Source organism: Caloenas nicobarica, chromosome 2 (assembly GCF_036013445.1).
Source record: "Caloenas nicobarica isolate bCalNic1 chromosome 2, bCalNic1.hap1, whole genome shotgun sequence".
Lineage (NCBI taxonomy): Eukaryota > Metazoa > Chordata > Aves > Columbiformes > Columbidae > Caloenas > Caloenas nicobarica.
This window is the reverse complement of record NC_088246.1, coordinates 123397274-123412385: the sequence shown is the minus strand read 5'-3', so window position 1 is coordinate 123412385 and position 15112 is coordinate 123397274. Positions and strand designations below refer to the sequence as shown.

The following is a 15112-nucleotide window of genomic DNA, read 5'->3' as shown; positions in this document are numbered from 1 at the left end:
GATTAATATCACAGACATTTAATTGTTTATCACCCTTTTTTATGGAGGTTTACTTAGGCAAGGGCTAGTTTGCAGGTAGTTTTCTGAAGCTGTGCTTGAAATACTGAGGCGATTATAGAGATCAGAGGAAACTTAGAGAGTCTTTTTGCAGTTATCAGCTTTACTATATTCTCTATTTTGGGTGCCCTACAATAGCAGTGCACTTTTTTATTGGCATATAATGCCTTGCCTAGTAAGTTAAGAGTCTACATGTAAAGCTAGTAGACTGTGATCGGGTCTTAGTACGTGACTCTGAAGTCTTCTGAACTTAAACAATTCTGACTGGTACAAAGTTGTCCTGTTGGTTGTTGTCAGGAATCCAGTCTACTGCAGGTGTTTGTGGGTTTTGTTTTTTTTTTTCCCCCAATACTGGCTTATGTGAAAATGTACATCAAGTTCAGAGCCTTGATTCTTGCTTTAAATGTACCTAAAGTAATTTTGTAGAGGTTTTTGAACAGTAAAGACTATCTGATTTTCCAAGAGTAGGTGTTATGAAGATGCAAAAATACTAATTTTTGTCAATTTTCTTAAAAGTTTTCATAACTTTCTCTTAACAAATGTAGGATTTTAGGCTTAAAAATTCTGTACTAAAACAAGCACATTGTATTATGTGTACTTTCTGACTAGAGTAAGACAAAATGAATAGCACATGATATGTGTGCATTAAAATAGGACTCATTACTAGAAGATACTTTGCTGTTATCATGCTTAGAGCGTTATGAGAATCCATTCAGAACCGATTACTGGGATAGAATTCAGGAAAAAAGTGTGAATGTCGAGGGCATTCCAGTTGTTTTTTTAACTCCATACGGAAACTGGGGAAAACTAGAAAAAATTAAAAATCTACAGTATGAGTATGTTTCTGCTATAGCAGCCTAAGAAGACTGAAACAGTCAACAGTCAGTATTTTTTTACTCATTAGTGAGAACTGTTCTTCATGCTAACACTTTCTACCTCCCTGTGGTAGAAGACTGCATTTATTTAATTCTCTTATGCTGGGAATGCTCATTTTAAGATTCTTTTCTACCAGGTCTAAGGTGTCTGAGGAAATTTGGATTTGAACTGGAAGGAGCTTCTAGATATCAACAGTCACATGCCATGTTTTATTTTATGCTTTTACACCTGCAGTAGTTTTTTAATAGACTTAATACATCAGTTATGTTCACATTGTCAGATTTCCTCTCTTCTCCTAATTCTCCTATATACTTTTTTATTTATGAAATATCACAGGCTGTGTCATGTTACTCTGAATAAACAGCAAGCCTGCTTTGTTCTAGTTACCTCAGTTCAAGTAGATGTTTTGGGAAGACAGATCTTGTCATCTTATTTAAAATGAAATTAAAGCTCATATGCTCCTGTTTTCCTCTTATTTCTGAAGCTTCGCAAAGTACCTGTCTGATTTATGCTTCAGAACTGTACAGTGTAATGTCGTATTCATTTGCACGGAAAAAAGCTTAGAACCTCAGATTAATTTCATTATACCTCTAGTATGATTAAAGGTTTCTTTTTGCTCACTAAGAACGCTTACCTGAAGAAACTGGCTGTGTCTTCGAATCGCCTACTTCAAATGGTTTGCAAATTTTTCCCGTTGTTGAAAGGAAAGTGGAGTAACTGACTGTAAGCTCCTGGCTGCTACACTTTTACCTAGAATCTTTTTGGAGGGAAGATCATTAAGCAATTGCAACCAATGCATTTTCTCACTTTTGTGCCATTAGCTTTTGGAATGATCTCTCCCAGACTTCTACTTACCTCTCACAGAAGTAATCAACCTGACTGGGAAACACAAGTGGAATGAGGTTTTGCCAGAGAATCAAAAGCAGAGTTGTTAGATATGCTTACACTCCCTTTAATCAATGCCCATCACAACTGACGCTGCCTAACCCCAAATAATACACCCAGTGCACTAAATAATTTGTGGAAGGAAGGATGAAAACAGTTGTTGCTTACCAAACTAAACATGCACTGATAGAAAAAAAATACCCTGTGTTTAGAAGAACAACTATTTTTTCACAGTAATCATTCTAGTTCTAACTCTCAGAGCAAGTTTACAAAAAAACTTGAAAGATAAGGCTGGGAACAAAAAAATCTTGCTTCAACATAATAAAAGTCAGGTAATAAATAGGCAGAAATTATTACAGGTTTCTGTTGACTTCTTCATATTACATAAGAGCTAAACAGCATTTTAACTGAAATGAAGTAATGATTAGCATGGCTTAACTATAATCCGTTAGTTCTACTTGGCATTTTGCTTGGATTTGTAGCATGTTTTGTTAGACTAGGTGAATGGACTACAACGTCCAAAAACTTGTCCATTTTCTTTTCCCAACCAAATCAGCTTGAACTACAAAATATATTGTTTCTTCCCTATTAATCTGCCTTTAAAAATATATTTTAATTCTATGTACTCAGTTTATCTCACAGATAAATGGGCACAATTAGCAAATTCGCATTAATGTCTCTCTACCAGAGAGTGCCAGGGCCTTTAAACTGCAAAGAATAGGAAAATATGATGTAGCAGAGCTGAACCACAATATCAAAGGTTAATTGCCAAAGCATTTGGAGCTGTATCTTTCATCCTGATGCTTTGAAAATCATGCAAAATATGCAGAAATGGCCCCATGTAACTTCGTAAACTAATCAGTGACTGAAAACTCACTGGCTTGTTGCAACAAAGCAGCGTCTTGAGTTTAAAGGAAAAAAAAAAAAAAAATCCCCAAAAACCTGCCAGAAATGTTGATGCTGATTCTAAACGTATCTTTCTGTGCTATTCCCTCTGTGCTAGCAAATACATGGCACTCATCACTGAGTGAAGATTAGGAGGTGGAAAATATAATTTCTGACCATGGAAAAAAAATTATATTTTTACCCTATCCATTTTCTTCTTTTTCTTTTAGTGAAAATGTCCATATGTCTGAAGAAAAACAGAGGATAATGTTGTTAGAAAGAGTGAGTAGATTGTGATGTTAAGCATTACAACTAAGTACTAACATGTATTTGTGAAGTTGTGCTGTGGTCAGTTATATACTCTGATGCAATACAGTATCTGCAAGGCATATAAATATCGTTTCAGGATATGTTTTTTTTCATTGTACTCATTTCAGACCAGTATAATTTGTTAAAGTAATTAAAAATAAGATTAATACATTGTACTTGACTTAGCTTAAAGTTTGCTTATTCTGAATATGTAGGCTTCAGTATGAATGAGTCAGGTGTAATGTTTCTTAGGAGCGACAGGTCGTTGATCTGGGGGATTTCTGTAGCAAAAAAAGTTTTGATTATTTTTTCAAATTAAGGCGTCCAAAGCAACCGGACAGGAATTAAAATTGATTTACCCGATTTTCTTGGAAATAGGTAATTTCTCCTCTTAAGCTGCTACTACTTGAATAATTTTAATTCTGCTGGGGTGCATTATCATCTTGACAGTATTGCTTCTATAAAAAATGAAATAGCACTTGTTATGAATGTGCTTGAACTTCCAGTTTTCTGAAGTAATTGTTATCCGCCTACAGGCTAGAATTGCAAGTTTATACCTCACCCCCCCGATTCTCCCAGATATATACTTTAAATTTTCACTTGTTACAACTTTTATTTTGAGCATAGCTTTCATTGTACACTGACTAATTGAACCTTTTTGATAAAATAAAAGTTGTTTTTCTTGGTAGAAGGCTAGATTAACCCTTAACAGTTAGACTGGAATATTTCAGATTCTAGTGATTTTTAACTATCCAGTTGTGTCTAACTTCATTCCAGTTTCATTTTTATTGTCTTTTCAAAGTTGACTTAAAAAAAAAAAAAAAAGTGTCTTTACCTTTCAACTTTCTAAGATCACTTAGACAAAAATCTGTGATCAGTTAGAGAACAGGAATGTTTTCTTTTAATGGATTGTGGCACTGTATGATGCAAGTGTCTGGATGTTTCTGACAAGAAGCACTTACATGCTTTATTCTGTCATCTGCTTACAAATGATTTGTCACAGGTGGAAGCTATAAAATAGTAACATATTACATTTCTTTTGCTGTTCTGTCAGTGAAATATTTTTCTAACTTAAGGACAAGGATGACTATGGAGATAAGCACAGTTTAGCAGTTGGTTTTTGTAGCACTGTGGTAATTGCTACATTTCAGATTTTTTTACATGTCTTTGGAAAGATGTTTTGATATTGTTTTAAAACCGAAAGCTGTAGTAAATGGGTATATTGTATAAGTAGTCTGGCTGTGGTCATATCAAAACTTTTTGAAAATGTTTATACTGTGTGAGGTGTATTAATTAATCAAGTTTTTCTTTTAGACTTTGCAGTTGAAAGAAGAGGAAAATAAGAGATTAAATCAACGATTGGTAAGTATTTGCGCAATGCCTGTTTTAAGTCTCATGAAAAATAAGAAAAGCTTACAAATGTTATGTTTATTAAAATCTAAAAATGTGATTTTTATTAACGTCTTAAGTGTTAAGGCAAGTGACAAATAAGTAACCTGATAACCTTTCAGAGGTAACTCAACTTAGCAGTCTTCTCATGGAAGAGATTCACAGAAAGAGACTTCTTCCCAAAGAACAGAGACCATCCAGGCTAGGGGTGTGGGCACTTAATTCCAGTGGCACCATGGCTCAGTTTTTCAACAACAGTAGATTGAAGGCTGGTTTACAAGAATGTAAATATTCCTGCACATTTTGCGTAACTAGGGGTGTTAGCAATTAGAGATTGTTTTCGGAAAACTGCACCTGTCATTTTTGAAAGGTGTGAAACTTTTAGCAACTGGAAATACAAACAACCATTGTCTTAAACCCTCAAATAACAGTCAACTCTTATGGAAGGAAAAATAATATAGTAACAGAGTTCCCTTGATTCCTGCACTGTGGATCCTTATTTACTTATTTATTTATTTATTTGTCCACAGTTCATCCTTGCTAGTAGGTCTCAACCTTTAGTCTTAAAAAAATTGCTGTGTATGGGAAACAGACACATCCTTTGGTAGTTTTTTGGTTGGACTGGCCATAGTTCTCACTTTCTTCAGGTGACAGATGATATCTAGGAGTTTGGTAGGAACTCATATCTGTGTAGTTACAAGTTACATTTCATAATAAAAGTATTTGAAAAGTTTCTCCCATTTTTCTGTCTGGGATAGGATTGAGATTTACTATATAATTTATTCCTGCTACATATTTAGGTATGAAATTGAACATTTTTTTCAAATACTTTCCATTCCACATTAAAACTTGTACAAAATAACCCTGCTATTGCAGAGCCTAAGAAAGGACTGTACAACATCTAAAAGCATATTTTATAAAAGGAATTTTTTATTCAGAATGTCAATGAAGTGCACAAAAGGTATTTCGGTGTAGTTGTTACAATAAAACTCAAAACACTCTGGACAGTCTTCTAAACCTCTCTGTAGACTTCCTGAATTGAACTCTTGATCTCTTGTCATCTCAAAGTAAAATGAAAGTGAAGAAAACATGACATTGCACAAGACAAATACAAACATTTTATGTTTATCATTAATACCAAGCCATGTAGGAGAGCTTAGTAGCTCATGGGTGTCTAAAGCAATTCAAAGTTAGTTTCTAAATGGGCATAGGAACATAATCTTTTCAATTTCTTCCTTATAAATTGGTCATTTCATAGATAAAATAAACTATTTGTATTTATTGTCTCTTCATCCTCCCTTCTCCCCTCCTGCTTCCCAGTATATTCCTAAAGCAGAAATATACATCAACACTTAAATACCAATATTTACTTATATCCAGCTGCTTCAGATAAGGAACCCAGAAGGGGTTCTGCACAATAAAAGAAAAAAATTTCAGGTCACTGGCTTTTGCAGCAAAACTTGTGGGTTACCTCCACAAGCAATAAGAGATAAAAAGGACCTCCTTTTACTATGAGGAGTGTTATTATAGGATTTTTGTTGTTTTAGATAAATTATTGAGAAATGTAACATTTTCTTTTATTTAAAGGCTATTAGAACTTTAGTAATAAAATATTATGTACTGAGTTTTAAAGTAAATATTCATAATATTCTAATTTTTTCTGTTTTTCTTTGAAGTTATAAATTAATTACACAGAAATCAAGCTAGTTTGCATTTTAATTTAACATTTATTTCAGTTTTAAAAAACAGAACAACTTTGGTCTTAACATCTAAAGGGAACTCTCAGACGCTTGCATATAATTTGCTTAAATTGTTCATGAATTTGACAACTTTCATGTTAGCTGCAACTTTTTCAAGCAAGAAAAGTACAGTGTGAATAAGTAAAAGAAATCTAGTCTCTAATTAAAAAAAAAAAAATCTAAAATTGGGCTCCATAAAAAAAACTACTGAAAATGTCATTCAGAAGTTGAGAGTTTTTTGTGTCATACTATATTCAATTTGAAGTCATTCTTTGAAGAAATGAAGGAAGCCAGCTGTGAATAGTCTTCAACCTCGTGTTAAGATGGGCTGGTGCTGTTTCCAGGGTGAGAAGACTGACAATAGGAAATATGCTGTAGGTAACAAGAACAGCTGGAGAATCATGTGCTGAACTTCAAATATGAGAAATCTAGATTCGAATGGCATGTATGAATGGCCCAGGAAGTAGGAACCTATGGAAAAACTGCAGGACCTTTAATCAGAGTTTCTACAGGGCAATTATGAATTCTCTAAGGAAGTCACCAAAGGGTAATGAAATGTATATATTTACAGAATCAGAGAATGTTAGGGATTGGAAGGGACCTCAAAAGATCATCTAGTCCAATCCCCCTGCCGGAGCAGGAACACCTAGATGAGGTTACACAGGAAGGTGTCCAGGCGGGTTTTGAATGTCTCCAGAGAAGAAGACTCCACAACCTCCCTGGGCAGCCTGTTCCAGTGTTCCGTCACCCTGACTGAGAAGAAGTTTCTTCTCAAATTTAAGTGGAACCTCTTGTGTTCCAGCTTGAACCCATTACCCCTTGTCTTACCATTGGTTGTCACCGAGAAGAGCCTGGTTCCACCCTCATGACACTCACCCTTTATATATTTATCAACATTAATGAGGTCACCCCTCAGTCTCCTCTTCTCCAAGCTAAAGAGACCCAGCTCCCTCAGCCTTTCCTCATAAGGGAGATGCTCCACTCCATTAATCGTTGCCCTGTGCTGGACTCTCTTTAGCAGTTGCCTGTCCTTGAACTGAGGGGCCCAGAACTGGACACAGTATTCCAGATGAGGTCTCAGCAGGGCAGAGTAGAGGGGAAGGAGAACCTCTGTCGACCTACTAACCACCCCCCTTCTTATACACCCCAGGGTGCCATTGGCCTTCTTGGCCACAAGGGCACAGTGCTGGCTCATGGTCATCCTTCTGTCCATCAGGACCCCCAGGTCCCTTTCCCCTACACTGCTCTCTAGTAGGTCATTCCCCAACCTATACTGGAATGTGGGGTTGTTCCTGCCCAGATGCAAGACTCTACACTTTCCCTTGTTATATTTCATTAATTTTTTCCCTGCTCAACTCTCTAGCCTGTCCAGATCTCGCTGGATGGCAGCACAGCCTTCTGGCGTGTCAGCCATTCCTCCCAGCTTGGTGTCATCAGCAAACTTGCTGATAGTACACTCAATTCCCTCATCCAAGTCATTGATGAATATATTGAAGAATACTGGTCCCAGAACTGACCCTTGAGGCACTCCACTAGATACAGGCCTCCAACCAGACTCTGCCCCATTGACCACGACTCTCTGGCTTCTTTCCTTCAACCAGTTCACAGTCCACCTCACTACCCAATCGTCCAGTCCACACTTCGTCAGTTTAGCTGTGAGGATGCTGTGGGAGATGGTGTCAAATGCTTTGCTGAAGTCAAGGTAGACCACATCCACCACTCTGCCATCATCTATCCACCTCGTTATGTCTTCATAAAAGGCCATGAGGTTGGTCAAGCATGACTTCCCCTTGGTGAAGCCATGTTGACTGCCCCTAATGACCCTCTTATCCTTGATATGCCTTAAGATGGCACCAAGGGTAAGGTGTTCCATCACTTTCCCAGGGATGGAGGTGAGGCTGACTGGTCTATAGTTACCTGGGTTCTCCTTCTTGCTCTTTTTGAAGACCAGAGTGGCATTACATCAGCTTCTCTGTTAGCCTGTATGTGTGTTATGTATCCCTTTGTAGATATTAAGTAGCATTACCCATTTCATTTCTTACTATCACAGTTACTGTAGAAAGTGTATGTACACTTCTGTTCATTTTTCGATCTACTTTATCCTGTTGGTTCATGTGCCAGTATTAGTTAATTTAAACAAATTCAAAGGTAGATATAGTGCATATAGGAGAAAAGAATTATGTCCACATTCTTATGTAATTGAACCTTTGTTTGGTCTTAGTAAATCTGACTCCGGGTTTATTCCAGGGAGTGCTGCTCCATCTGCTACAAAAAACTTCATATTATGTGACTGTCCATAGTAAAACTGAGAGACCAAATCAAGTTTCAACATCCAGAGTTTAATGGCAATAAACGTGTTTCACCCGCAGCCTTTTTCAGAAAGCCAGTGGCTTCTTTGTTGGAGTGCGCAGCTGTATATTAGGTCTTCTGTCTGCTCAGAACAAATCTTCACTGGCACTGATCTGGAAAGCACTTCTCAGTTTTAAATAGTGAGAAGTCAGTTGTGTAAGAAATTTCACAATCAAAGGTATCTATTAAAAAACAAACAAAAAACCAACAAACAAAACACAACACCTAAACCACAACCAACTAACCAAACCTGCTACAGAACAGGATAACAGAAAGGTATAATGTTTTCTGGAGTTAATATAAGATCTGCAAGAACTAACACTGTTTGAAATCAGTAATGCGTGATTTATCTTAACCATTTTGTTACCCACAGTGTACATTTCATCATAACTTGCCAATACTTCATAGCTTTTCTCTTTTTTATAGATGTCTCAGAGCATGTCATCAGTGTCCTCAAGACATTCTGAAAAAATAGCAATTAGAGAGTAAGTACATGTTAATTTTCATATAAACAGATGATTATGCCTTCAGTAATAAGTATGTAGTTAAGGAATGTTGCAATTCTTCTGTTCTTCCTCTGTGGTGAAAAGATATATAGGTCATCTTTATAGTTTAGCTGTCAGTTATTGACCCATCCCAGTTGAGCATAAAGCAAATATTATGAACCTTTTTTTTAACAGAAAAAAAATGCTTCTCTGGCTTCTGCATGTCAATGGCTTTCTTGAATTCTGTGCCTTTCTTTACACAATTCATGAGGATAATACCCATGGGACTTAAATATTTTGCTGTATTTTTCCATGTTCAATTTGACTTCAGTTTAAAACATTAAGAGTAGTTGTAAACATTGCTACAGTAATCATTGCCGTAGATATTGCTGAATAAAAATAATATAAAATTGAAACCTTAGTCTTTTGTTAGGTATTTCTGTTTATATTTTGAAGCAAAACTGTCCTTTTGAAAACGATAGTTTAAGCTGATGGATATAGAAAAATGTTTCAAAAACACTTTTTATAAGGTAGAAGTTTTGTGTTGCCTTCAGAAAATGTAAAATGCATATGATTTGGCATAACAACTACAAACATCTGTGCTGCTGTTCCACTAAGTCTCAACCCGTGCAGTATTTGGAAAAAAAAATTGTCGTATAATTAATGTAGTTTTAAGCTTCTTTGCTTTTTTTTTTAGTGAAATTCCTTGATTTCTTTTTCTCCAGTTTTCAGGTTGGTGATCTGGTTCTCATCATCCTGGATGAAAGGCATGACAACTATGTATTGTTTACTGTTAGTCCAACCTTATATTTCTTACACTCAGAATCTCTTGCTGCACTGGATCTCAAACCAGGTGAGTGTGGTAAGTGTCAGATTACTTCCAATTATTTTCTCCTTCTACAAATAACACTCTTAACTTTCTAACATTTAGTAAGCAGTTTTATAAATGCACATGTGATAAATATGAGCAGCATGTAATATAGATACCTGTCAGCTTTATAGCTTTTGCTATATGTTTTGACACTAAACATTTTTCAAGGCACAATATTTTAAACCAGAAATGTACATGGATGTTAATAGCTTGGAAAAATAAGGGAAAATACCTGGGTCTTCAAAGTAAGCCGTAAAAAAAAAAAAAAAAAAGAGAGAGAGATGCCGATTTTACACACACCCAGTGTATGTTAACCTGTCTATGGTGAAAACGTGTACATATCTAGTTAATAATTCTGTATCAATCCACCTGCAGTAAAGTGTCAGGGATTTAGGCTATCATAGGTTGTCTTTGCCTACATTAAGAGCATGTTTAATGCTTTGACAACACTGAAATTGGTTGAGGACTTCATGGTTTCTGTACTGTCTCTTATCTTTGGGGTATGGAAGCTTTCAATCTGCAAATGCAAGGGAAAATGACCTTGCATCTTTCTCACCATTTTTGTTAGATCAATGAAGTCTGCCAGACAAGTAAATTAAAAAAACCTGAAGTTTATTTGTAATTTAGATATTAGTTGTAGAGCATTCAGGCCAGATATGAATACTTTGCACTGATTGGTAGGGAGTGTGCAGTAAAGCAGAATCTGCTCCATTATCAATAGCCAGATTAATCTTGAGTGATTGAAATTTTAAGCTCCGGTTCTCAAGTGACTCACGTTCTAGTCACTAGATACAAGTTGTCTTAAATAGTCATGTTTAGGAAAGGATTGATGTTAATATTATGGAGCTCATATGTGAGCTGTTCCATCTTTTTTGATGTTTTCTTCATACTGTGATTAGTGATAGTAAAGTGCAAAGCAAATAAAATGGATATAATTTCTTGGAATACAAGACAAATAGATGTCTCCTTGCTGTTACAGAAATGGACACAAACTGAAAGTGTATTTATGCCCATTGTTGCTCTTTTGACGTGTTAGTTTATTATTGAGGATTTTCACTTTTCTCCTTTCTGAGCAGTATTGGCTGCTCTCAAAGACTGGAGCAAAACAAGCAGACTTGCGGGGCTTTGAAATTACTATTTATAAGTAACTAGTTTCCATCACTAATACAGAAATATAACTGAATGTTTCAGTAAGGTCAGTAATGGATTTCTTTCCTTCGAAATACTTCAAGAAATTCTCGCTTTAAATCAGTCCAAAAGGTCGAGCTGGGTTGACTAGAATAGTTTTGAACCAATAAGTGAATTGCAGTTTTGGTTTGCTTTTGTCTTCTCTAATGTTAACTTTGAAAACAAAATTTAAACTGAAAAAATCGAAGTTTTTGTTTAAAAATGGCAGTGACTTATCTCAACATCGGAACTTACTTAATTTGTATTAATTTATTAAAAAAAGGTTTTTTGAAGAATTTCTGCTTTCAATGAAATCCTTTTAGCAAATAATCTTTAACCATATTGAATGTAATATGTTGTCTCTTTAGCTTCAGGTGCATCTAGGAGACCTTGGGTGCTAGGAAAAGTAATGGAAAAGGAATATTGCCAGGCAAAAAAGGTAAGGAAATTGGAATGGAAAATCAGCTGATAAAATTAATTGAGAAGAAAATCAGATCTAATGTTTGTAACAGTTTTGAAAAGTAGTCTCTACATAATAAGAGAGATGAAAATTGTCTTAGATTCTTCAATTCCTGCTCTGTTTTTTAGTCAGTGAACAGCAAGAGAAGGGGAACTAGAAAAAAGAATTAAGTGAAGCAGCACCTTGGGTAGTTGTGTCCATAGTGCCCTGAACCTTGCCAAACTCCAAAGGGTCTCATAAATGCTGAGGGGTGGGGATTAGTATCTGCTTAAAAATTTAAAAGTCACAGGAATAATCCCACATTTCTAATATAATTTGATTTTTTTTTTCTTTTGTAGGCACAAAACAGATTTAAAGTTCCTTTGGGTACAAAATTCTACAGAGTGAAAGCAGTACCGTGGAACAAGAAAGTATAACACAATAAAATTTTAATTCGTTCTGTCTCCATTCTTTTTTGACTTGTCCTTCAGTGCTCGTTCATCGCTCCAAATACCAGGCCATCTTTTTATACTGAGGTCATGTGACAAGATACGTCATGGATGTACTGCTTTTACTTTTTAACGGATCACATTTTAGAAACAAGAATTTCATCAAAAACTCTGGCCCTAATTGTACCAATTTTTTACCCAGATAACTTTAGGAGTGTGGACCAAATGAGTTCATTTTCTCAAAGGGCAACCACATGAAACATGGTTTGCTAGCCATGTTAATTGCCTGTTAAATATACATTAGCTTGTATGTAGATGTTAAATGTTAGTTACCATTATTACCAGCATACGTCCTTTTGTGAAATCATTATCAAAGTACTTGCACTCTTTAACAGGTTCTTTCTATGTGTAAAATTCATCAACTATTTAAAGAGGAGTGTTCATTGCATGCAGATAATCATATAATTTTTCTTCAACATGAGTTTGCCTCAGTAGATGAATAAAAATAACTACTGCAACTTGTTTCATTACATGAAAATGCTCTTTAACGTTAAAAAAACACCTTGTAATTTGATAGACTGATTTTGAAAATCAGTCGCAGTTAGATCTGCAATCTTCAAAAGCACTTTCGATGGATTGATCACACAGATTCTGAAGGGAAGACACCTATGCTGTTTGTTCAACGTGAAGCACTTGTTCTTCCCAGCAAGACAGAAATCTTGTGTTAATCTATTTAGAAAAATCATATTGATGAAATTGTATTTCATGGTTGAGTTTCAGGAAAAAACTCATTGTACATTAACCATACAAGAGTCATTTAAGTAACAAATTATTGTAATTGTAAAAGACATGTAGAATTTTAAAACAATAAAGATTTGAAACTGTATGTGTTCGAAGTATTTGTGTGCCTTTAAATACTATCTATAATATTTATTTCATGTTAGTCTGTTGCAACTTCTCTCTGATTTCTCTGCAGTTTCATTACATAGAAATACCTACATTTTCTACAAGAGGCATTAATATTCAACAGCATCCAGGAATTACAAGAATTACCTTGTAACGATAAAGAAGAATTTTAGTAGAGAGATGCTAATTTTGTCAGCAAGTTAAACTGATAAATGACATTTTTCAAAATAGTTAAACTGTCTGCATCTTAAAAATGTAGTCTAATTTATTTTTTTAATAACAGTATGAAAAGATGTACTATAAATGTGTAGCCAACGGAAAGTGAAACTCAGGATTCAACTAGGAGCTTATGTCTGTCTAGGACTTAATCCATAGAGTTATTCAACTGTGATTTATCTTCAGAAGGTGTGGAGTGGAGGAGTAAAAGAGATAAAGAAAAGATCACATGAAAATGTCAATGCTTCTGCCCATATGTTGCAAATAATATTCCTCCAGACTAACCAGTCCACTTGAATACCCAGAAACTTCTGTATATGCTTTATTTAAACTTTTGTTACATAACAAATTTAAGTTCAGATTTTTATGAAATGCATGGGCTTGTAATTGTATCACACCTTTGATGAAATAAATCTTAAAACAATTGATCTCTGGAAAACAGAATGTCGTTTTGTCAAGTTGCATTTTTACCTGATTGTTAAATTTGCTAATTGATGTACTGACTTATTTTAAAATTACTTAGCAAAAAAATGCACTCCCTTTGTTAAGTACTGCCCAGTGTCAAATATGTAAATAGCATGGATCTATAGAACAAGTTTAAAGCAAAAAAAATCATGATGCAAGATTTTTTTCTATCGTTGACTTTTTGACCTTCAACTAGATGGGAATTCAGTTCTATCTGCAAATTGAATGCTGTCTTGTCCATTAGTCAACTGAGTCACAAGTGCTTTAAGAATGTGCACGTGTAGCAGGGTTCGTTCCTTCTAGTATGCCGAGTGTTTAGAAACCTTGATATCTTTTACTCCAACGAAAAACTTTTGCCAGCCTCGGATAATCTTCCTACTGCTTTGAATATTATTTGTCCTTCGGGGACTAATTATCTCTCAGAAGCCACCAGGCCTAGCTAAGAGTCACTGAGTCCTTCCATTTCTGGGAGGACAGTTACTCCTTGAGTAGCAGCAATGGATCTGCATAGCAATGTGCAACACAGCACTACAGCATAAGACCCCACTCTTCTATTTTTTAATATCCTACTTCAAAGATAAGTAAAAGGTTGCCCAGAATTTTCTCCACAAAGAAAAGGATGTGGTTGTCAACTTCTTCCAAGTTGGATAAAACTGCAGATTTGATGATGGCCCTACAGGGCTGTGCAGCTACAAACTGCCCTTGTTTGGGGGCATCCAAAAATTAGTGTTTTTCTGATACTCTAATCTTGTTAAGGACTAAGGTCTGCATGTCTTGCTATTATGTGTGGGTGATGTACCATGAAGTTTGTTGCAGACTCTGGGGTGGTCACCTGGAGTGCAGAAGTAAGTACAGAACTCAAGTTCTGAGAATTAAAAAAAAAAAAAAGTCATACATTCTTCCATTGTTGTAAAAACCCTGAGCTTTCTAGTCTTAGCCCATTGTTGCCCAGACTAAAATATATATTTTTTTTAAGTTTATGTGGACAGTAGCAGTGATGATTTATGATGCCATGAAAGTTGGCTTGATTTCTAGCTTAAGATAGACAAAGGCATGACTGACGTTTATATAACTCAGAAACACATGAGCAATATATGAAAGTGAACTTGAGAAGCACCTAAATAAGTTGATTAAAATAAAGTACTATAATGCAAACTATAAGGGAAGAAAAAGTCCTTCCCTGCTGATATCTGCCACTTAAAAGAATGCCAGGATGTATCTGTTATTGTTACATGACATCATATTTTTAAAATATAAATAACTAGCAATGGCTTTGGGTTTTAGGAATATTTGTCATGTGTTTCATCTTATAATCTTTATGTATATTCAAAATGGAAATTCTGTCAAACAAACTCCTAACACGTTCAGTAATGATTCTGAACAGTCATTGAAAAAAATGTAGTTTACATATTTTTTGCATGTCACAGCCTTACTAATTCTTGAAACTATGCTTGTTATGCACCACGTATGTGTTTCATCTCGCTTCATAATAAGACTTCGTATATAGCTCTATAATTTGGATGAGGAGCATATTCAGAAGGGGTGGGGGGAAGTTGGAGGATAAATTTGATGATCTGAGTTTTCTCTAATTCTTTTGTGCAGCTCAATGTTAGAATCTTGCTGAT

The 15112-nt window shown here is 35.3% G+C and overlaps 1 protein-coding gene across 3 annotated transcripts in view; it reads left to right on the top strand.

Moving 5' to 3' along the window:
* The window catches only part of RB1CC1 (RB1 inducible coiled-coil 1), an 84033-nt gene extending 70582 nt beyond the window's left edge, over nucleotides 1–13451 (top strand). For 2 of the 3 annotated variants that reach the window (XM_065628209.1, XM_065628211.1), the window contains 6 exons: nucleotides 2934–2985; nucleotides 4327–4374; nucleotides 8916–8974; nucleotides 9700–9836; nucleotides 11381–11451; nucleotides 11811–13451. In XM_065628209.1, coding sequence (XP_065484281.1) covers nucleotides 2934–2985; nucleotides 4327–4374; nucleotides 8916–8974; nucleotides 9700–9836; nucleotides 11381–11451; nucleotides 11811–11888 — 445 coding nt within the window. In that variant the 3' untranslated portion in view covers nucleotides 11889–13451. The remainder of the gene's footprint in view (nucleotides 1–2933; nucleotides 2986–4326; nucleotides 4375–8915; nucleotides 8975–9699; nucleotides 9837–11380; nucleotides 11452–11810) is intronic. The other variant, XM_065628210.1, reaches the window with a different exon arrangement.
* Nucleotides 13452–15112: the final 1661 nt, after the last annotated feature.